At 35.2% G+C, this 23791-nt stretch overlaps 1 protein-coding gene across 1 annotated transcript in view; it reads left to right on the top strand.

The window, feature by feature from the left end:
• Positions 1-23791, top strand: part of Sap-r (prosaposin) — a 29005-nt gene that overhangs the window by 3036 nt on the left and 2178 nt on the right. The window contains exons 5-15 of the mRNA XM_071599527.1: positions 1711-1833; positions 2863-3021; positions 5015-5209; positions 6259-6375; positions 9548-9707; positions 11955-12103; positions 13802-13936; positions 16129-16263; positions 18030-18240; positions 20059-20234; positions 23357-23546. Of these exons, the coding sequence (XP_071455628.1) occupies positions 1711-1833; positions 2863-3021; positions 5015-5209; positions 6259-6375; positions 9548-9707; positions 11955-12103; positions 13802-13936; positions 16129-16263; positions 18030-18240; positions 20059-20234; positions 23357-23546 (1750 nt within the window). The remainder of the gene's footprint in view (positions 1-1710; positions 1834-2862; positions 3022-5014; positions 5210-6258; positions 6376-9547; positions 9708-11954; positions 12104-13801; positions 13937-16128; positions 16264-18029; positions 18241-20058; positions 20235-23356; positions 23547-23791) is intronic.

Below are 23791 nucleotides of genomic sequence, written 5' to 3'. Positions count from 1 at the left end.
AACAAGGGAACAATTCTTGCCAGCACTAATCCATGTATGTCTAGAAGAGGCAAGAAAAGAAGCACAAGAATTGGGCATCCTAAGAATCAAAGTGAATGGCAAAGAAATGAGTGATATCGCAGTAGTAGCAGAAATGCCAGAGGACCTGAAAGTAACTCTGAATTCTATGGACCAAATTCTTTGGGATTAAACAGCTCATGCCGAGAAGGTGTTCATGAATAAGATGTAACTACGACATTCAAAGAATTGATGGTTGCCAACAAGGAAGCAGTTCATCAAAATGTTCATGTGGGGCTTTCTGTTGCTCAGAGACTTGGGACGTTGGAAAAGTGGACCAGTAAAAAAAAGAAGTCTCTGAAATATGGTGCTAGCGGAGAACGGTGAAGATAAAATGCAAAGTCAAAGTGAGGAACTAGGAAATATATAGAAGAGGGAAAGACCGTATGGAGAACCAAAAGGCAAAAAAACTAAATTGGATTGGACATACATTGAGATCAGATGGGTTAGAAACATACCGACCACAGTTACCTACCCAAAGAAGAGAGTAGCTCATATATTATTAAGACCAATCTGGTGTGAAATTCATACATCAGGGTAGAGGAGCCAATGGGCTTTCTGTGTGCTGCCTATATTTCGTAGTAAGATATGGTGTCTAATAAATCACCATTTGTGTATAGCAGAGGGGTTCTCAGAGGCTTAATCAAGAATTGAACCTGGACCTTCCATTCCGTAGCCCAACAGTCTACCCATAGGACAATCTATTTCCCTTAGACACATCATTGAAAGAAAAATTGAATAGAAGATGCTGCGAGAAACACAGAGAGACATGAATATAGTACAAAGGGTTTGTGAAATAGAGACATTATAAGGTGGTGAGGGAATTAATGTTAAATATAGAAGGACGGAGGGCTGCAGTAAATCTCTTAGGATTGAAATACTGACAGTGGTGATGATGAAACATATTATATGGAATTCGTGAACTATTAGGTTTATAACAGTTTTTATTCAATTATTTTGTCTTGTATCATAAAAAAGGATGGGAATTTAGTAATTTCACATAATGCGTCATGAGTTGTTGTCACAACGTCAAAGGATCTGTAAAGAATACTACTTACAAGTTCAACGTCTTTTGCATGAAGCAATATGAAAAAAACATGCATATTTGTGGTGAAACAATTCATAGCTTATGCACCACCACTATAATGCACGTGCTGACTGCTTGTTTGCAAAAATATTTTCCCCAGAAGAGTACTTTATTGATGTCCTAGGCTACATATTGGCCAGGCATATTCCCATGTGACTTTTTCTGCTCCCAAAAACAGGGAGAACCTTAAAGTCCTGTCGTTTTTTTGAGTATAGATGAGATTAAAAATGTATCTCTGAGAGAGCTAACAGCTATACTGAAGATAGCTCCAGAAGTGTTTCCAGGATTGGAAAAAGCACTTTTATAAGTGTATAATAATCTAATGGGAACTAATTTGAAAGAAATAACATGACACTGAGATATGTGAATAAATAAAATTCTTTCCAAATAACTCAATTTCTTTACTTATTACTCTTTACTAATTGAACATACCTTGTATACCTGAACAATGACCAAGTTCGTTGGTTCCCCTCTAACTTTTACTTGTAATATTATATCAGTTGCTTGCTCTATGCTAATAATGCTCCTTTCTGCCTTGATACATTTTTATAATTATTTTATTTCAGAAAAGAATAGCTATAAAACAGACTCAGGAGGATGCCTGTGGTGGCTGTCGGGTTGTAGTTTCAACAATGAAATCCAGGTTCCATGGGATGTCTCGTGATGAATTTATGGAGAATCTGCTTGAGGTACAGTATTGCAGTTCAAGTATTTTAAAAGTCATGTTTTGTCCCATGTACTCCAACACATGCTTGGTTTAGATACACAATTCTAATAGATTTTGTGAATTGGGTATGGCAATATAAACGGTGTATTTCAAAAGAAGATTTAAAAGAGTCCTTTTAGTATGAAAGAAAAATTATAGATATTGCCATTCTTTGGTAAATTACATCTACACAAATACTTTGCAAAACACCAGAAATGTTTATGCATTTTGAACAACAACTTTTTAGTGGCTTAATTTTAAGGTGATGTATGCTTATCAAATCACAAGTTGTGACAAAAAACTTGTTTGTATTTAGGCAGGTATGACACTCCTGGGCTGTATAAAATATTCTCATTCAGGGAGTTATGTTAGTATGGTCCTATGTAACCATGCAACCCAACTCTTGATCTTGACCCAACAGTGATCTCTGCCTCACAAATTTTATTTCTGAATGGTGCCCAACTGATCAGGTTGTAATAAAGTGGTCCTTTTTGGACTGGAGTTCATTGTGAAATTGCATGTAATTCACCAATTTCAAGTGAATATTAACATTACTGTAAGAGCTGTAGAAAAATTTTCTTGAAAATAGAAACTGCAACTCTTGAATTATTTCAGTTAAACAATTAAAGTTATTGCATTTTTTGTGATCGTTAATGTAATTTTATGTAATTGCAATCATCTATAATTCTGCACATGAGGACCTTCTTCTAGATGTAATTATCATCTGTGGAACGTTACAGATACAAAATAATTAGTTTATTATGGTCATCCTGATAAAGATTTTATGCTCATGCCAATAAGCTACTTGTGTTAGTTAATGTTAGTTTTCAAAATAATAGCATCTCAATCATGGAAAGAGCAACATATGCTGGCCATGTCAGATTCATTAATATTTACGGGATGCTGCCAATGTCAAGGCAAAATATGGCATTTTGAATCATTGTTTTGTGTGGTCAGTTTTTAAAGTTTATACCTGTAGCTCATGATTTCATTTGTAATTTATTTGTTTCAGCTTTGTGGTAAGACTGGAAGTTTGTCAGATGGATGCTCATCTCTTGTTGTCGCCCACCTAAACACAATCTACAACCACTTGTCAGTTAATCTTCAGCCGAAGGCAGTGTGTGATCTCTCTGGTATTTGCCATTCCACTTATCATCAGCATAAGAAAGCAGTAAGTTGGGTGCCTTTGTATTTCATTTATTTATTTAGCATTAATCCAGAAACGGCACTTTTTTGTCCCATACATGAGACTATTACCAATGATATATATGACAATGGGCATATGTACAAATAATTAAGCCCTAGGTTGAGGAAAATCTACCTAGGCGGGTATTGATAATATGACCTTTGTCTTGAATTCTATGGTCTCGGGCTCAACTTTGTGGAGGTTCATGTTCGTTTAAATGAATATACTTTGTAACTTCCACACAATTTTTATTCGTACTACCGGTTTCAACGCAACGGCGTCATCATCAGGTACCTGATGATGACGCCGTTGCGTTGAAACCGGTAGTACGAATAAAAATTGTGTGGAAGTTACAAAGTATATTCATTTAAACGACCTTTGTCTTGATAGACGAGGATGTTAACCGCCACCACCATGGCCTGTTCATGAGTTAACCACTGTATGAAATTTCAGTTTAAAAAAAATACGAAACAATCTTAACTCTTATAGTTCTATTCTGGTTTGTGAAAATGCATGCCCAATATTTTATATGTCAGCATAACTTTTGCATATGTGATTGACTTAGGTTTGTGCTCTACATCCACTTGTGCCTTCCTCATTGCGAAATTCAGGAAGGCCAGTTGAACCTTTGTTTTCATAGAAGCAATATGTTAGTATTTATAGGATTAGGATGTATCATAAGAAATACAGGATTTATGAAAAGTGGGAAAGCAAAGTTACCAAGTATAGTCCGATAGCATGAGTTAGTAAAGTACTTCACTTATTTGGGCAGCATGTTGCATTGAAAAGGGCTTAGCTGTAATAATAATAATAAACAATTTTTATTGCTCTGGGAGCAAAGTCTCTTGGAGCAGAATACATGTTACATGAGGTTTTGAAACCTATGGAGTGAAACAGGTTTACATAATGCATAGAATAAGGTAATTAAACCAGTCACAAAACATAATTTAACATCAGTTGAATGAAACATATAGTACAATACATGCATACAAATACAAAGAACAATAGTTAAATATTTAGCCTGATAGAACAGTAATGAGGTCATTTTGGTAGTGTGGTGGACAAATATTCAAACATGTTCCTGTTGAATTGGGATGTGTTCCTGGATAATTTTACTTTATTAGGCAAACAGGTCCATAGTTTACAGGATGAAATACTGAATGACTTTTCATATATAGCCGTGCGGTATTTGGGAAGATGGAATGTTTTTGTAATGCGGGTTGATCTCTTTGTCGTAAGTGAATTGAATATAAAATTTTCATATAAATATGAAGGGGTTTTAGAATTCAGAACTTTAAATAATTGTGAGGCCTTTTGAAGCATTCTTCTCTGTTCGAGTTTTAGCCAATTCAACATTTTATAGTAAGGAGTAATGGCATAGGTTAAGAGAAGAACTGATTGATGAATTTAATTATTTAAAGGAAGTTTCCCACGTGAGAGACTGTTGACTACAGCCTCTAATTAAATGTTTAAGGAAAAGATTAGTGCAGGCTTGGATATGAGCGTTATTTCACGGCTCCAAACCCGTCTTTGCGGAAGAGTATTGAAAGGAAAATACTTTTTGGATGCCGAAATGTAGGATGGATGATATGAAATTGGGGGATCAAGATTGTGCGGTGGCTAACATACTAGCTTTTCCCATCCAGAGGGCCCAGGTTCGAATCCTGAAGGCGGCATATTTTTCAGTGGTATCCCAATCCCTATTTGAGGTGCTTTGTGGAGAGCACTTCGAGCGAGTATGCCTTCCGTCGGATTGGACGTTAAGCTTTGGACCCCCTGGCACCTTTCATTAAGAGTAGGATAAGGCCGATGCCGGGTTTCTATTCACTCTTATTCCTTTCCCATCCATCCCTATTGGCACAAATGACCTCGGCTGTCTGTCACCTCCATAAATTTACTGCTACATGGCGTGATCAAAATCTTTTCGACCCTTTCCAAGTGTATTTATTTTATTAATAATGTATTATTTAACTTCCAGGAAGTTCAGATCATCAACGAATCCTCTCTTGGCACTAAGCTGCATTCCGGAAAGGACGGTCAAGATGTGCCATGCGAACTCTGTGAGCAGTTAGTTATTCATCTCAGGGATGTCCTTGTTGCCAACACCACTGAATCTGAATTTAAAGAAGTATTGGAGGGATTATGCAAGCAAACGGGATCCTTCAAGCAAGAGGTGAGATGCGATGACTCTTTCAAGCTGTTTTTTCTCGTCTCAATTTACCATTTAAGAGTTTCCTGTCACTTTGTTATTGCTTTTCAGTCTTTCAGGGCCATAAGCGTCCTGAATTAAACGTTTGGATGTTACTGTGAGGTACTTTTGGTACATTGGAACTTTGTTAGTGTATTTTTGTAGGGGGGAAAGGTGAAATTGTGGTAACCAGGCAAATGTACTAATCAGGCCACTTAAATGAAAATATGTTGTTCAAATGATTGCCGTTGGAGATGAATAAGTAGTCATCATAATTATGTTGTATTTGCATTATATGTATTGTTTCCCTTTTCCATTTACTTCTCAAGTGTAAAATTCTTAAAATTGTTGCCAAATTGTAAAAATTGGTAACATCTGAATTGAAAATAATACCTGCTTACCAACAGTCCTGCCAATTACCTGTGCATTGTTTTAAGTGGCACAGTTGAAATAATGATTCCATCCAAATGAACATGACCAAGGGACAAATCTAGAAATCGTTTATGAAATTTGCTTCGCCTGCGCTTTGTTTTAAGTGGCACAATTGCAATAATGTTTCCATCTGAATGAGCACGACCACTGTACCAAGGGGCAAAACCTAGAAAACTGTTATGAAATTTGCTTCATTTTACAGTTCAAGTTACTTATCTCACTTTACTATTGCCAGATAAGGTTTTTTTATGATAATTTTCATATTGAATCAATGAACACCCTGATCAGGAAAGCATCATAATTTAAAACTTAATAGTTTTGCCTGAATATTCTTTGAATGGAATTGAGGCCTCAAAAAATTAGTCCACAAAAAAGGAAAGTTCTGATGCTTAGCAGGAATGTACTTAATGGGTTCCGCTGTATTAAAATTTATTTTGTATGATTACTCTGTTAGCAATTCAATGACTGGTGTAATTCTTTCTGAATTAATTCTGTCAATATCAATGCTTTTCTAGTATACCTTCAAATGTGATTCATATACTGAAATAACTTGAATCAGTTCCTCATATTTTTTATTTATAACAAGCTTCATTTCTTTTCAGTGTCTTGGACTTGTAGACAACTACTTTGATGGTCTTTATAAATTCCTCACCGATGAGCTAAATCCAAATGGAGCATGTAAAGCCATTCAAATTTGCACTGATGGTAAACGACCAAAGGTAAGAAGAGAATTTGGTGAAATCGCCTCATAGATTTATCAAAGTGACATGCAGAATTCTTTGAATTCACATTATAATTCTGGCATTAGAGTAATACCATGCCGTTTTCCCCTGACTTTCCGCATGGATTCCTATTTTGATATGGGGGATGGAATTTTCTGTTATAATGGTCCATAGAATTGTGCTGGTGGGAGCAATGATGTAGTGTCACAGATGCCATATATGTTGAAAGATAGGAAAGAATTCTATCCTATTGACCCTAAAAATAATGCCAAAAACAGAACCTTGAATGTAAACTCCTAAAACACATTCTTTACTATTTGGTTGATGCTTACAAAAACCTTTACATTTTGAAACAGGAAAGACATTTTAAGTAGTGATTCAGGTCCTATTCCTTTTTGCTCATTTCTGGTAGCTGATTAAACCCCCCCTCCCTTCCCCCACAATACTCCCAACCCTAACCAGGGGCCTCTGGCAGTCCTAGAATCCCTTCTTCCATGAACTACCTTACAGAGGCTTAGAGCCTCTTGATGTTATTATTATTATTGGTATTTCATTGTTTAATGTAGGATTTAGAAGGACACAGACTATACAATGATTCATTTGTCTCTCCTAATGAAACCTGACATTGACACTACATTAAAATAATCTTCATTTCAGCATACTTCCTTACTCTCTTCATTTCATCCGACCTGTCTATCCTATTCTTATCCCATCCTCACCTAGTATTCTCCACTCTATCACAGTCTGAAACTGGTATTCTCTGTCAACATTCGTACCTACTTGATGTATGGAGTTGTCTTCTGGTAGAGCTCTAGAGCAGCAATATGGCATTCTCCATGCAAAAATGGTTTGTAAAAGCAATGGTGAATGCTCCCATTGGGACCCCAGGAAGGCTACTATTTGAGGAACTGAAATTATTAACTCCCATAAGCATCCTCCAGTTTTCTTACTTGTATAAAAGAATTATTTGTTTTAGCCTGATTCTACTGTGTATAGTTACTTGACATGTGGAATGGTGAATGTGTACCTGCAAAAGCAAGCACTTACTTAATCAAAGAAAGGGCCTCGTCTCGCGGCTTCACTTATTTGTTACATCATATTACCTGAGATTAGAAAAAATAATGCCTTTCTGACTGATTTTAAAACTTAGCTTAAGAAGCTGTTTTTCCTCAAGTGTTAAAACTGTGCTGGTGAATTCTTTGGTACCACATTCTTATTAGATTAATGTCCCTTCTGTAACATTGCGTCTTGCTAAGTAATGTTTCTTGTTTATTCTCTCTTTATTCTTGTTTATCATGTTCTATGCCATTTGCTTGACCACCGTAATAATTTAAAGTTATTATTACTGTGATTAGTCATTCTGATTCACTTCAGCCTTGCTGTGGAAGTGCTCTCAAAGTGATCCTCTTCAACTTCAGTAGGTGAAGAGGATCACTTTGACAGAAATATGTTTATTAACTGATGTTAGCCATCATGTTTGTTCATTATTTTTGTTATTGCCAATGGAGATGGTGCGGGGGCTAACGTACTGGCTTCCCACCCTGAGGGCACGGGTTCAAATCCCGGCTGTTGAATATTTTTCAGAGGTATCTAGATCCCTATTTGAAGTGGTTTGTGGAGGGCACTTTGAGTGAGTACGCCGTCCGTTGGATGGGACGTTAAACTGCGGACCCCTTGGCGCCTTTCGTAAAGAGCTAATGCCGACGCCGGGCTTCTCTCCACCCTTCATCCTTTCCTGTCCATCCCCTATGGCGCAAATGACCTCAGCTGTCGGTCGCCTCCCCTAAATACTACTACTTGTTATTGCCAAAGGTTAAAAGTGTGCATATTTTTTAAAAGTGTGAATGATTATTTGTCATTAGTCCCAGTCATCAGAATCAATTATAATTTAAGGAAAATTGGAGCCTTGGAGAAAATATTGAAGGGCAGTTGGATGTTTAAGTTTGTTATATAGGGGAGAACATTGGGTAAGTGGGGTTGAGGAAGCAAGAGAGTAAGTAGGCTTTATTGGGCAAATTAATGTTGGTAAAACAATAGGAAGTTCTTGTAGTGCATTGGAGTATGTTATTATGGGCTGTTAAAAACATGCCTTCAGTAGGTTAAGTACTTTCAATGAAGTACAGAAAACAATGTTGCAACAGTGCAATTATTGCATCTACCATAGATTTCTGTAATTCATGGCTTTTTCAGTGAGAATTGGCCGTTTGGCTGTAACTCACTTTGTGCAGAAGTGAGCTGACTAAAATGCATGTTATGAAATTTCTCCAGATCCTTGACTTGGGTTAAGTCCCAGTCGAGGCCAACTTGCTTGAGTTAAGATGATGAATCTGAGAAATGTGGGAATTTCATTTATAAGTTGTGGAATCCATGGAAAAAAATTTGAATGCTCTTGCTTTGATTTCATATGAAGGAAACACCTTGTAACACTTTCAAATTTGAAAAAAGTATTTCTATTGTGTAGTGAAGACTTCTCGTAATAGAAGAGATGTGGGCAAAAAGTTGACAAGTTTAGATGCTAAAATTTTTGGAAAAAATCAAAATATCATTATTTTAAAAAATTGTATGCAACAAAAAAATTGACATCAATCACATTTCTTTGGGAATTATACAAATTAATGAGAAATATCTATGACAGTTATCTAATTCCTTGATTTCATATCCGATTCTAATTTCTAATGTCTCCTTCTGACATTGTTTTTCTAATGTCTCCTTCTAACATGTCTTTAATTCTTTTTAAACTCTCATCTTGTCAAATAATAATTGTAAACTTTAAAGAAATTGTAATAGTTTGATTATTGCTTTGATTCCAATAAAATGATAATCATTTGAAATGGAGAAGAGAATAAAACTTATTCATTCAAGACAAAGTGAATTATATTAGCAATTAAATTTGTAATAGTATACTTATTTTGCCACACAAACTAATCTAACTCCCATTTAAATAATGAGATAGAATTGACTATTAAGATTAATGCACATTGTGATTATGCAGTATATAATCTAATGTTATTTTTTACAGTTGTTACTTGGTGATTGCAGGATGCAAGAACTGATTCACTTGTATATTTTTAAATAGGATTTATTCTACTAACAGTATGGACGGAGAGAATAATGTCCAGCACTTATTATTAAAATTTCATTTAATTAATGCAAAATCCATTTGTTCCAGGTATCCATTGCACCCCTACTCCCGGTGGATCAAATTCTGCCAACTGATGAGGAATTAGGTCATATCCCATTAAAGAAGAATACTTTCACTGGAGGATGGAAAGAGGATGGTTTCGAGGCACCGCCTCTCTCCAGGGTGCATATTGAGCGAAACAGCCCTAGTAAGATCTTTTTCTGGACTGATTTGGTTCTTGAATTGGCCTTCAAAGGCCAATTGCTGTTGTAATATCATCAGTGTTGGTTTCGTCTGTGGATTTGTCAATTACATCTTTATGTTTGGTGTATTAACTTTTTGGTTTGTATCTATGTGGGGTAAAATATATTTCCTACTGATAAAATCCTAAATTAAATCAATCTCCTTTGAAGAATAATCATGGAATAGAATTGGGTAGTGTTTGCCATAAAAGCACATTATTATTTTTAGCTAATGATTGATTAACCGACTACATAAAATTGAGGAAAAATTAACTCTTTGCAAAGTAAATAACAGGTATTATAAATTAGCAAAAAAAACTCTGACGGACAGCCACTTCTGGATCATGTTTTTTGAAGCCAAAATCATAAATTTAATATCAAATAAAGGCATCCTTTCGGTGATGGAAATCACTCACTATTTCCCCTTGGTTGTAAAATTTGAAGAATAGCAGCATTTAAAAATCTGGTACCTTAATGATTTAATTTTTCACTCTATTAAATATGTATATTTTATTCTGCTGTTAAGATTTTTGTTTAATGGTGTAGTAAATGATAATTGTTTGAGTGAAATTACAGAATTAAGTACCTTCTTAAAGGCATGGAGTAAGGGCATAGATTTGAGCATAAATTTAAATAGAGAACTTCACTATTAAAAAGTTGATTACAGTGTTGATGTTTAAAGAAGCCAATGAGGGGACAGTGGTGATAAAAAAAGGGTAGTTTTCTAATCATAGTACATTGAATTGGATTAGTAGAATATACTGTATGACAGGAATATATTCATCCAATGCAAATAATGGGCAAGGAGAAAGCTTCTCTTATGAGAAAATTGGCTATCTTCAAGTGAATTTAAAAAGGCTAATTTCTTTAGGATCATATGGCAGCCATGCTGTTGATGTGTCAGAGACTGAATCTTCATCGCAGCAATGAATGAAATTTGTTGACTTATTTTTATTTTTTGATCAAATGATCCCATCAAGTTATTTAAGCATTTTTGTTACTGAACTTCCTGAAGGAACCCTGGAGAATACTTGTATTCATAGCTTTCTAACATAAGATTCTCAAAAAGAATTAGTTTTTGTTGCACAGTAATTAATTAAAAGTTTAAGTTATGAGCTAGTTACTTATTTTATGTTTCTTACTTCATAAATGTCTGGTATAATATGAGTTAATGTTTAGAGGAAAGGGAAAATACCAAACTAGCTTTAAAGTTGCTTGAAACTTTGTGTATGTGCTGTTTGAGCAAACGAGTACATGGGACAGTTATCATGTCTGTCTCCAAAATAATACAAGTTATCCCGCTTCACTTAATTTACCTCGGAAGCAACGGCTATCAGAAGATTATGCATTTTAATTATTATTGTCTAAACTGCTAACTATTACCATTAAGGGGATGTTTTGATGTACCTATGTAGTAAATGTTATCCATGGGCAGGCTTTAAACAATCAATAGATGTGCAATCTTTTGGACTATTATCTCCTAGGGACATATTTATAATTAGTTATCTCTCGGAAAGTTTTCATAACTATCTGTCTCTCTCCCCCATGCTTGATAGTAATTGAAAAGAAATCAGTTTCTTATATTTGAGGAGTATGTATTCAGTACTCAAGAAATATTCTCATGTGTAAAATTAGTTCTTGCAGTTTCAGGCAATAAATCTTTTTCGGTTTAATTTGAATGGATAGAATTTTGATTGATATGCTTCGAAATCAATAATTACGAAGCTTTACACTCTTCTTGTACCCATTTGAAGTGGGTGCAAGAGGAGTACTCACTGTGTTCACTCTGCTTTTGGTCATATTTGCTGAAAATTTTGGGTTGGCATACGTACAAGCTTGCAAGCTTGGAAATACATGAGTAGTCTGAGAAATTTTGAGGGTAATATATATTTTTAAAAATTTTATTTAAAATTTAAGAGTAATGTTATAGAATTAACAGTGCCAGGTATAATTTTGTGGAGCTTGTGCACACATATTTTTAAAACTTCCAAAAATGTTACTGTTCTCACTTTTATTTACAAATCTTTAACCATTTCAGCACTGTCATTTTCAAATATTAATGGTCAAATTATCCTTGAAAGGTCCAGTTCTCTCAATAACACTGTGTCAGTCATTGCATCTATATCTAAAGTATTATGTGTTTCTATTGAGTTCAGTCACCAGGTCTACAAAATTGTAATCATTGAGAGTTAATTTGTGTTTTCCCTTTCCAGGAGTTCTGCCAGTTCCAGAAAATGCACAGCTGCCCATTGAGCGTACCATGCCTCAGACCATCCTAACTGTTGGCCAAAAGCCAGCCTGTGAATTCTGTGAATATCTGCTTCATTACTTGCAACAAGCTATCACATCTCCTGCTAATGAGGTATGATTTAATTCTGTCTGTGTTAATTTTTCAAGTCTATTATTATGTTGAGATAATTTCCTTAAATCCTTGCAATGAAATTCTTTGAAAGCAATTTTGTGGCAGAGAATGAATTACTGCTTTGGCAGACACCTAATGCTTTTCAAATCATACTTTCTTCAAGTATAGATACATTGGAACTTCAATCTCTTGTTTTTGAAGGGACCGAGGGGTGGGGGATGATAAATGCAGGTGGCCATGAAAAAATTTGCAACAATGCAATATATATGTGATGTAAATAAAACATGACATGCATTTTATTGTCTTAACTGATATACTACCTCACATATAAAAGAAATCTGTTTCAGTTTTAATAGCTTATTTTATTTATTTCTAAAGAAACATTCAATTGAATTTTTTTTATGGTCATGATGATTTAATTCCAACAATTTCTAGTTAACAAATATTCTATCCTGAAATAATTGAATTAGTAGTTTCTCTAATTATGTTGACATTGATTTGTGATCTGTAGCTCATGACTGCTAATACCGTGTGAAGAAGTTGGCTTGTAGCCAATTGTGTGTTGACTCTTGCCATCTTGCTCTTATTTGATCATTTTCCAGACCTTGCTATTATTTCCATAAAAAATTTTTTTTCCATATTTCTTGGCTATTATAGAATTGGGTCCAGATGATGCTATTCCAAAGCATTTTACCTCATCAACTGTTTTCTCACATGGGTACTTCTCAATATTATTTAATCTCTTGTGAAGTGTCTTCACCAACTTGGCCAGATTTGGAGGGAGTGTGCAAGAAAATTTAAAATTGTCGGAATAAAATAAACAAAAATAAAAATGGATGAAGAAAATGCTATCATACTTTCAATGTGAAAGTGAAACAACTACTGATTTATGAGCAAAAGATGATGAAACTCCAAAAACTACAATGAAACTCGTAGGGGTATCATTTTTCCGACAGAGCTGGCCCAGGGATTTGTACTCTAAAGATGGTTTAGATGTGAGCATGAGCTCTTTCCCTGCTAACATAATAAACCTGGAAATTTTTATTATTATGTATTATTGTATTATAGATTATATAAATAATCTATGAGACTGATCTGGAAACTCTGAAGTGACTGTGGGAAACCAATGCAACGTTGCAATAATAGAGTTATGCTTTAATCTTATTTGTAGTGTGTTTATTTTGGGACCTGAATGAATGAACGATATTTATGGAGGAACAAAAGAGAAAAGGCTTCACTGTAAACATTTCTGAAAGTCACCTTATCTTTATTTTAAATACCAGCATTTTTCAGGGCTTAATTTTTAGATGCAAGAAAGTTCTGTGATCATTAAATGAAGAACACAATGTGTACATCCTCTGTTCTCTATTTATGTGCGACTAGTTTCAACACTTAGGCGCCATCATCATCGACCCCTAAGCATTGAAACTAGTTTAACGTAAATTGAGAACAGTGGAAATATACATTTTCTTCATTCAATGAACATGAACTTCCACAAAGTTGAGCCTGGAAGAATTGAATACAAAGTTCTGTGATATTTAATTGGTGTAATATTCATAATCTGGTTAAACTCAATGGCAATTGAATTTTGTTGACTTAAATGTCAATTAAATCTTAGTCATAAAATATGCTTTTTTCTTCTTAGTCATAAAATATGCTTTTAAGGTTTAAAAATCTACATAACTTCTATGATTTCAGGAGAAGATTAAAAATATCGTTGACCATGCCTGTGAATACCTTCCAAGTAGTGTTGAGGGGACATGCATCGACTTTGTGAACACCTATGGGGATGCCGTTGTTGCATTGCTGGCACAAGAAATTGATCCATCTCAGGTTTGATTTCATTTGATTTTCTGTAATATCATCTGCATGCACAGAAAAGTTCTACTAAGCAAATAGTTGAATTATTCCATCTTATTTTACTGCTGTGTATGAGTTTCACATCCTGTGAATAATAATGAAATATCCCTCTATTATTGGAGTGGAGTGCTTTATGACTTGATACCAGATTTGGAGAAGCTAAGTTTTGAATCTAACTTTTCAAATTAATACAGCCTTTTTAATATAATTCAATAAATTATTAGGGCTAGTTGTTTAGAATTATGAATTATTTTATTCGATTAACTTAACTAAATATGGTAATGGAATTAATTGTTAATGTTTGAAAATAATTGTAAAAGCTATAAAAAAAATAAAATCCATGATTACTTTTATTTGGATGAGCTTGATTGGTACTTAATGTATTCACTTGAGGAAAATACAGGGTCGCACCCAAAAGTGGTAGGACTGATTTTTTTACAAGAATTTTATTGACGATATACTTACATCGACTTAATAATCTTCAAAGTATGCTCCTTGAGCTGCTACACACTTAGTATAACGTTGCTCCCATTCCCCGTACGCCCGCTGGAAATTTTCTCTGGGGATGCCGTTGATGACCCTCGTCGAAGCCTCTTGAATGGCCTTTATCGAGTCAAAACGTCGTCCCTTGAGCTGTCTTTTCATCAGGGGGAAGAAGAAGTAGTCCGGTGGTGCCAGATCGGGAGAATAGGGCGGGTGCGGCAACGTGGCAACGCCTTATTTAGCCAGGAGCTGTCGGTCGACACTCAGAATTTTCGGCACCATCTTGGCGCACACCTTGCGCATGGCCAAATGCTGTGAAATAATGCGTTGGACGCTGGATGCAAACAGACCCAACTGATCTGCAATTTCTTCACTGGTTAAGCGTCGGTCTGTGTTCAGCAGCGTCCTCACACTGTCCACATTTGTGTCGGTTCTTGCCGTCGACGGCCGTCCGGAGCGATGGTCGTCTTCAACGAGCTCCGTACCCTCTTTAAACAACTTGTGCCACTCAAATACTGTGGAACGGCTTAAGGCAGTGTCCCCAAAAGCCTGCTTGATCATATCGAGGGTCTCAGTTGCCGTCTTCCCGAGTTTCACACAAAACTTCACGGAATAATGTTGCTCTAAATTCAGATTCATATTGTTTTTCGACGCGGACAAAAAACTTGCTTCACTAAAAACGGTGTCCTCACCCAACGACAGCCCGCAGGTGACTGAGGTTGGTGTCGGTCGGTCTGTTGCTGAGATCCCCCTCCACCTTACCCTGCCAGGCAGACCCACCTCCACTGCTCCGTTCGCGCCAGAGAAAATCAGTCCTACCACTTTTGGGTGCGACCCTGTAAATCCTTAGCTAAGCCAATAATGTATCACTAAGTTACTGGAAATTTTCATTTGAACAAAGTACTGATGGTTGGTTAAAAAGCAAAACATTTGCCAGTGAATTTTATAATAATTTAATTTTTTTATATTTCCTCTCATTGACCACAGCTTGTACAAGAACGATTCGAAAAGTAAGGTCTCCTATTTTTTTTGACATGAGAAATCAAATTTATTCTTAAATTTGCGTACATCATAGAAAAGTTTGAGTATTTAGCTATTTTTCTACATATTCGCCTTGACGATCAATCACTTTTTGCATCCTTGTAAGAAGCTTTTTAATACTGGCATTGTACCTTTCTCCCGCCGCATCACGAAGCCAACTGACGACTGCTTCTTGCGTTTCCTTGTCTCACTTGAATTTCTGTCCTCCAAGGTGTTTTTCGGAAGGAGTGCAAAATACAAAATGTATTTGCAGGCGCGCAATACATCTGGGAATTCTCCTCTCCTCGTGGCTCGTAATGTAACTTTTTGCACTACGAGTGGCAAGGAGCAAGTGAGTCTGTTTCTGTACCAATATTTTTGCTGTTTATGTGAATTACTGACTGTGGGAGGTGCTTGTTAAGCGAGGCTCTACTATATTGAATATCGTGACATCTTCTGGTATTGTGACAGTGATAAGTATTAATAATTGTAAAGTTACTCTTGTTTTTCTTAGCGTCACTGCATGATAGACATATGCACAAGGTACAGTTAGTATTCCCAAATATTTAAAACATAGCCATAGTTAAAATGAATGAATTTCAATGGATTACTTAATGCTAATTTCATTGGATAACATTAGGCAAAAAATTAATACATTTCAGGTATGCCCAAATTTGGGTGTGTGCCCGAAAGAGCAGCTGCTGACTGGTACTTTGCTTGGAAACAAGCCATCATGCCCACTCTGCTTGATGGCTGTTGAAGAACTGGATAAAGTACTCAAGGACAACAAGACTGAGGTAATTGATACACTTAATCCCTATGAAATCAGCTGTTGAGGAGGACTAGTGTTAATGAAGTGAATGTGAGTTAAAACGGAGCAAACAAAATATTCAAAGGAAGGTAAATTGTAGTTTTAGGATAAATTTATAAGGTGCTGGCAAACATACTTGGCATGTACCCTTTTATTAAACATTAAAATGAGAAAAAGTTATGTAAAATAATTTCTTCTCAATGTGGGCTTCATGGGGTTGCAGGATGAGGCAAAATCTGGATTATCAAGGTTTGGGTACACACAGCACATGGAACATTACCTCTCTCCAGTCTTAATTTTCTGTAGCTGTCATTCTTACATTAACAGTTACTTTATTATTTCGACCAAAAGATTGCTGTAATCATTTGGCTTCTAGGGACATAGCAAATCATGCAATCACGTGAAAAGAATTAGCTATCAATTTTAAATGTGTCGCATCTGCAAAACATGTATGATTCAGGTGAATTATAATTTATGTAGCACTAGTGTATTCATAATTTCAAATTTATGGCTGGAATAATGATTGAAATAAATTATTTTCAGCCATATTCATAGCAACTTTCAAGTTAAATGTTTTATATATTTTGGCAGACTACAGCACTGCTGTCTCTTGTGATAATATTATAAGCTATTTGCTGTACCTGGGCAAACTCTGGACTGGATTATGCAATAGTCTGAATTAGCAAGGGTTTGCCATGGCTACATGATTAAATTTTAATTGATAGTGTCAAAAGATTTTTTACCCTTAATTTTTTGTTGTGCATTTCCACTTTTTTTTAAATTTTTTATCCATTATGTATAGCTGATCTAAAAGAATCATCCTAATACATACTATATATTAGCTGGAACATAAGATGTAGACTTTTTTTCCATTTGCAAAAGATTAAATTATCAAAATTAAAAAATCAATGTGACTTGCACAACACCATTGTTATTGAAGCTGCTTATTATGAGAATAAATGCATTAAAACTTAATTCAAACCATGATATTGGATGCAAGCATCGTATATATGATAGTCAGTTAAGAGCAAGATACCTGGAGTTGTATTTTGTAACCATCAGTTGTGGTGAACTTCATCTATTACCTCCTAACTGTTATGTATCTGGAACCTCTTCTCTATGATAATTCTTATATATGAGCATTCGTTTTCCTCTCATTGACATCCATGAATTTGGAAGAGTGGCTACATTGTGAACCAAATTGAGGTTACCAGTCTTTGTTCATTGTAGGAATGAGTGTAGCTGATGGAGGTTTACCAATGTAAATATCAAACATCATCTTCCATTTTCTGTTATATTTGTAATAATGTATATGTGCTACAGTTTTGTTGTAAGAATGTTACTATACATTTATTCAGCAGAAAATCATATCTCTATGTATATTCATCATGCATTTTTATGGATTGGCATTATTATCGCCATGTAGAACTTTAATTGTAGAAACTTGTGAGCCAAACTTATTTTTCAGCAGTGTACATCAATTCTACCTTTTAGTTATCCCTTAGTAAACCACCTGCAGTTCACAGCTAGACTCTGGTCCAGTTTATTCTGGAGTCTGGATTAGCAAGTTTACTATTAGTGTGCTAGAAACATCACTTGACAATTTCAAAATAAAATCTGTTTAAATTTCAACCTTTTTTGGTATGCTTGTTTGTTATTAAACTACAGGGCAATTTTTTAGGTGAAATTGTATGTACAGTTAACAAATATTTAAATGTTTTTTAACTGATTTAAGTAAATTTTTTTTTGCAGGAAAGCATCAAAAATGCTCTTGAAAATGTATGCAAAAGCATGCCGAGCAGGCTCATTTCCCAATGTGACGCACTGGTGGATTCATACACAGAAGAGTTGGTTGACATGCTGATAGCAGACTTCACACCTCAGGAAGTTTGCGTTTATCTAAGGCTCTGCACTGGAGGCAAGAGGACTCTACCAACAAATCCAAAAGCTGATTTTGAGATTCGTGAGTTAACCTTTACTTGTGCTTCTTATTTAGTATTTTTAATTTTAATTATTTCCACATGTCATGTAATTGACTGAAAGAATTTTTTGGCTAATATTGCAAAGGTATTTGATGTGAATTCATTATTTTTAATGCAATTGTTAATAATGACGTAACTGTTTTTAGATTATTGAAATAATAATGTATGCCCAATTGAATCCAGAGTAAAATCATCACATTTTCCATTGTCTGCTCATTGTATTTCATCCTTGGCCTTCCTCTGTAATGCTGCCTCTCCATATTTTCTTGAATGATTTTAAACTTATTTTTACTCGGGATATGCCGTCAATATCCCTCTTCTTTTAAGGGCCCTTAATTGTCATCTCTCTTAAACCATTCTTTGAAGTTCATATTCATTTGTTATATTGCCTACCCATTTCACGTTCATCATTCTACAGTAGCAGAACGTTTCAATTGCCTTCAATTTTCTTTTCTCTACTACCCCGAACATCCACGTCTCACCTTCATAGGAAACAAGACTGTGTAATGTGTATATGAAGGGCCTCCCTAAGGGCCTGCTAATGATGTTTGTCATCATTAGTTTCTTTTCTTCCAATAGAAAACCTTCTTTACCATTTGTATTTTCCTTACTATAACCATCCTGCATCTTCCATCGCTAGTAATTCTGCTGCCTAAATACTAAACTTCTTTTTCCACTTTATAGTATTGCTACTGCATTTGTTTCAGGTCTATTTAGAGGTTTTCTACACTCTTGACTGCGAACTACCATCTTATTTCTATTCTTGTTTAGAGTAATAATAATACTTTTTTATTGATAATGTTTATCTATGTGTCATGATAGAACTTGTCACAGTTTATGAGAATGTAACAGACTGAAGTAGTACATAGTATATATGTGTTACCATACAGTTAAAATATAAACAACATTACAATATCATGGGCAGTCTTTAATAATATTAATCAGTTATCAAGGTATTAACCAATTGAATATGTATAAAGCTTGATTTAATTAATGTAAGAAGCCCTAATTGCTCCAAAATTCAAATATCAATATGTGGTAGTAAGATCTATCTTCTCTATTGCACCCCCAGTAGTCATTCACTGAAATTTGTTGGGTTTAATAGCTAGATGATATGATTTCCACAGGTAATAACAGGCTCTTGATATGTTGAATGATTTTATTGGTATTGGGGGTACTTTTTATGTTGAGATTTCATTGTATGTTGGTGTAAACGCACAGTATATCATCAAGCAACTTCTAGCAGAAGCAGAAGGTTAATAAGTTTAGTAGCTATATGGCCAGCCACCGAGATTTCTATGATGTTGGCACTTAAACAGCAAAGAGAAGTTTCATTGTAAAGATGTCTGATTTTACCATTTTGTGTAACATAGTTATGAATTCAGTAAGTATACTTAAGCAAAAGTTGTCAAAAATTTGGCCTTCAGGAGGAAATAAATGCCATATTTTAGCATTTTAGTTTTGTTTCATTGTAAGCTGATATAGGATATTATGTTGTTGGTGTTTAATGGCTTTTACGGCTGAGTGAACTCAATATTTTACTGAATTTTTTTTATTAGATAATATACGGGTTAAGGTAGGTTTTGAATTGACACGGCTACCGAATAAATATTTTGTTTCTAATAACAATACACAGCCCAACGTCATATCTCTGTACACTTCCTTCCTCCCTTAATATTTTGCTGAATGTACTCGGTTAAATGGTATAAATAATGAAAGATGGGTAAATGTTTATTGAATTTGGATGTTTTTGACCAATTATGGTTTAAGCTAACTAGAGTCTTTGAAATCTTTTGCAGTGACAAACGAGATTCCAGACTACAAGGTCACTCACATGGAAGAAGTTACAGGAAACATCAATACCCATGTTCCAAAGAAGGGAGGCTGGAAAGGGTCGAAGGATTCCAGTACCTGTGTGATCTGTGAATTCGTCATGTCTCAAATTGACAATGCCTTGAAGAATAATGCGACAGACGTGAGTTTTGTTATTTTAAATTTTTTTAGTCAGCTTTGAAGTCTCAGATTGTAGTATTTCCTTCACTGCCTCTGATGCAAAACTCAAAACTGGAATTGGTATGTTTTAATATCTTCCCATGGCCTTTATGATTCAAATTGATGTATTCCAAATAATTAGTGTCAAAGTCTAAGTTAAGGAATCTTGTGTTTTCTGGGAAATTAATTTAAATGCTGCTTTTTATTTTCACATATGCAATGTTTGAGTCGTAGCTGTTTTTTTTTCACTAATCTTCCTCTGATGGAGATTTCATTGAAAGTCTTCAATTAGAACCAAAGTCTGCTTTGACTGTTAACCCAAATTATTATAGTGAAACTTCGAATTTACATTAAAAATATATATAATACAGTAAAACTTTCCCAAATATGCAGATTACGTTACGTTAGGGTGCCACATTTCACAAATTCATGTTGGAGGAATCACAAGTTTTATGGAAACAAATGGGTAACCTTCCACAATTGGGAACTACTGCACAAGTTAGGGGTTTAAAAATAGCATTATTTTTGTCGTGAATGAAAAAAATGCATTGTCTAACAGAATCAAGTTACATTCTGTTTACAAAATGTTTAAGAAGTATAAAAATAGAAATTGTGCATGGTACCCATGAAATGCTTGTGTAAATAATGTAAAGGGAACAATTCTGTATGTTTTTGACCATCTGGAAGTCATCAAACAATAAATACTGCCCTCCTTTGTGATTTTTTGAGCTGAGGGGCTAGGCCCATGGGACAAAGTCAGCTAGATATTTGGGGAGGCTAGTATGGGATAAGGAGTGTGAAGCAAGGATATATAGGTATGAGAGACAAGAGGGGATTAATGAGAGGTGTGGAGGTTGAGGGAAGGGAAAGGGTCTTCAGAGGTTGAGCTGCAGGCAGTTGATGGTGTGGAATAATGGAAAGATAACTTTGTCGAGTGTTGCCACGGTTTTTATCTGGCTTTGCTTCTACCATAACCCAGGTTTCTTTGCTTCTACCCTACCCTAGCCTTCATCAAATGGCAGATCGATTGACTGGGCAAAAAGGAATTCTCAGGAAAAACATTTTTGTTTCTTAAAATGATAAATATTGATGAACTCATAATATATAGTCTGCTAATATAAGAAGTACCAGCAGAAGCACCAGTGCAAATATCAGTTGGAATTTTTTCTTCCACCTTTTTAACAGTTCATATCTTGATTTATTAATGTCATATTGTTATGCTGTCGATGCAGGTGAACCTAGTTTTTGAAGCTTTGTTTAAAATAGTCTGCTTATCTTGCTTGGACAGCACATTTTCCTACTTAAATTTTTAGGGTCATCTGTAGCACTTCCATCTGGTCGTTTTGGGTCCAAATAAAGAATTAAAATGAAAAATCAATGCATGCCAGTTGCCAAAATCAAATGCAAAAGTGCAAATGTTCTTCTTTGGCCTATGCTATGAGGGCTACTATGTCAATGCCTAGGGGAGGGATTCTTCATACCATATTATCCTTTTCACTCCATCCATCTCTGTCAAGGAAGAAAGGGAAAGAGAATGAGTTTACTCTGAGAAGATTACTGGGCTTACATGCTTTGCTCCTCTGGAATGATTATCATAGTTGGTCAACATATGATATATCGTTGTGTGCTGATCATGCAGAACTCACCTAGTAACTCGGATGTGGCCGGCTCCTTAATGACTTATGTGAATGTCATCAAATATTAAGTTTCACATAGTGTTTTCTGTCATGTGTTCCAGCTTGTAAACTGGAAGAGCTGCATTTTACTCGCAGTAAACTCGGGTATATTGTGAGGTGAGATTGGATATGAAAATGTTAGGTATTAGTTCCCTCAAATAACTTAGGGACTGTAATAACAATGTAAGTTGAGGCTTTGAGTTACGATGTAGAGGAGGACATGGTGGTGATGGTAGACAATCTTCACTGTTGCTGAGACCCAGGTATAAAATGAATATATATTTATAATATATTCAAGATAAGATAGGTTCAGCGTAACAAGTTTCCTCGTGTATTTTAGCCTATGTGAGAAGGGTGACTAGAATTATGACCAAATATTTCCTGCATTCCTCGATTTTTGTGGGCTTACGGTGGCTCGTTTCAACTGGAGGCAAGTGCCTGGCTTTTGAGGACATTATGTGCCAAATATGAAGTGGGTAAAACTGTAATATAGATGTTACAAATGTCCTAATATTTCTGCCTTGATAGGTAAAATAAGAAATCAAACTGGGGGGCCAAATGACCTGTTGCATCTTTGATCAAAAAAATTTTAATCCCATCAAGTTTGTATGAGAAGTTTGTGTGGGGTGTCATCTTCGGGAAGAAAAAATAGCTTTCACGTGGAATATTCCTTGAGCTAAGAGTTCCATTGGAATTGCAAAAGTGATGGCTCATTTTTAATTATGCTAGTTGAGTGTTGCCTCATGTGACTTAAAAACTGTAAAGCATGAACTCCAACTCCAGTTTTAAATTAAATGAAGCATTTAAAAATTTTAAACAATGTTTTTTGGGAGCTAACAGATCTAACTAAACATAATGTCCTTTAATTATAATTATTTCTTCCTAACATTCTTTTCATGAAAATGTTAATTTAAGGAAACATTTTGAAGCTGAACCACTGGCCACATTCAGTATAGTAGTCTGCATAAGAAAAACGATTAAACTAGTGTTAAGGGAAGTTTTACTTCACTTGAATATTTATACTAATTTATGACCTGATGGTATTGTCACTAAATTGAAGTTCAATGTGAAGAGAGATTTCTCTTGGAAGAGAATTTTGTTGGCTGTGGAAAAGCTGGCATGGATTCAAGTCTTGCAAGAAACCTACTGGGTAGGGTTTTTGTCTTCAACATGTGCCGAATCTAAATGAGATTCACTTGTAAATTGATGACTTGATAGATCGTATCGAGATTGACATGTAAAAAATCCTGTGATCATCTGAGCTGTAAACGTTTATGGGGAGCACTCCCAAAATCCTACCAAGTGAAGTAAAAAAAAATGTTTTGTGGACTGAGCGCTACTTTGTCTCTTTAGGTCACATTTAAAACCAGTATAAAAACAGCGTGCTATGGCTTTTTTCAAATCTAATTGTATTTTTTTCAATCGATAGGAAGAAATCAAGCATGCTGTGCATTCAGTTTGCAATTACCTTCCCAAGACCGTGGCCAAAGAGTGCAATGCCTTTGTGAATCAGTATGCAGACATGGTCATCAGTCTTCTGGCTGAATTCATGGATCCAAAGGATGTTTGCTCCGCTCTCAAACTCTGTGATGCAAAATATTTCCATAAAGCTGGAAATGGTAAGTTTCCTTAACTTCCTAATTGCATGAATTTTGACAGATATGTAGTTCGAAATATTGCTTTAACTTTGGTGTCAAGATACAAATTTTAATTTTTTTTGTAATTTTAGAATGGCCTGTGTTCATTTAATGGATGATTGTTTAATTATATTTAATTGTGTCATGGTGCAACCTTCTTTTGTGCTAAGATAATATGTTACAATAAAATAGGTATGAAAATAAAGGGCTATGAGTTTATTTAATGT

This window comes from Hetaerina americana, unplaced genomic scaffold, assembly GCF_022747635.1.
Source record: "Hetaerina americana unplaced genomic scaffold, ioHetAmer1.1.p SCAF_11, whole genome shotgun sequence".
NCBI classification, from domain to species: domain Eukaryota; kingdom Metazoa; phylum Arthropoda; class Insecta; order Odonata; family Calopterygidae; genus Hetaerina; species Hetaerina americana.
This window is presented reverse-complemented; position numbering and strand designations above follow the sequence as displayed.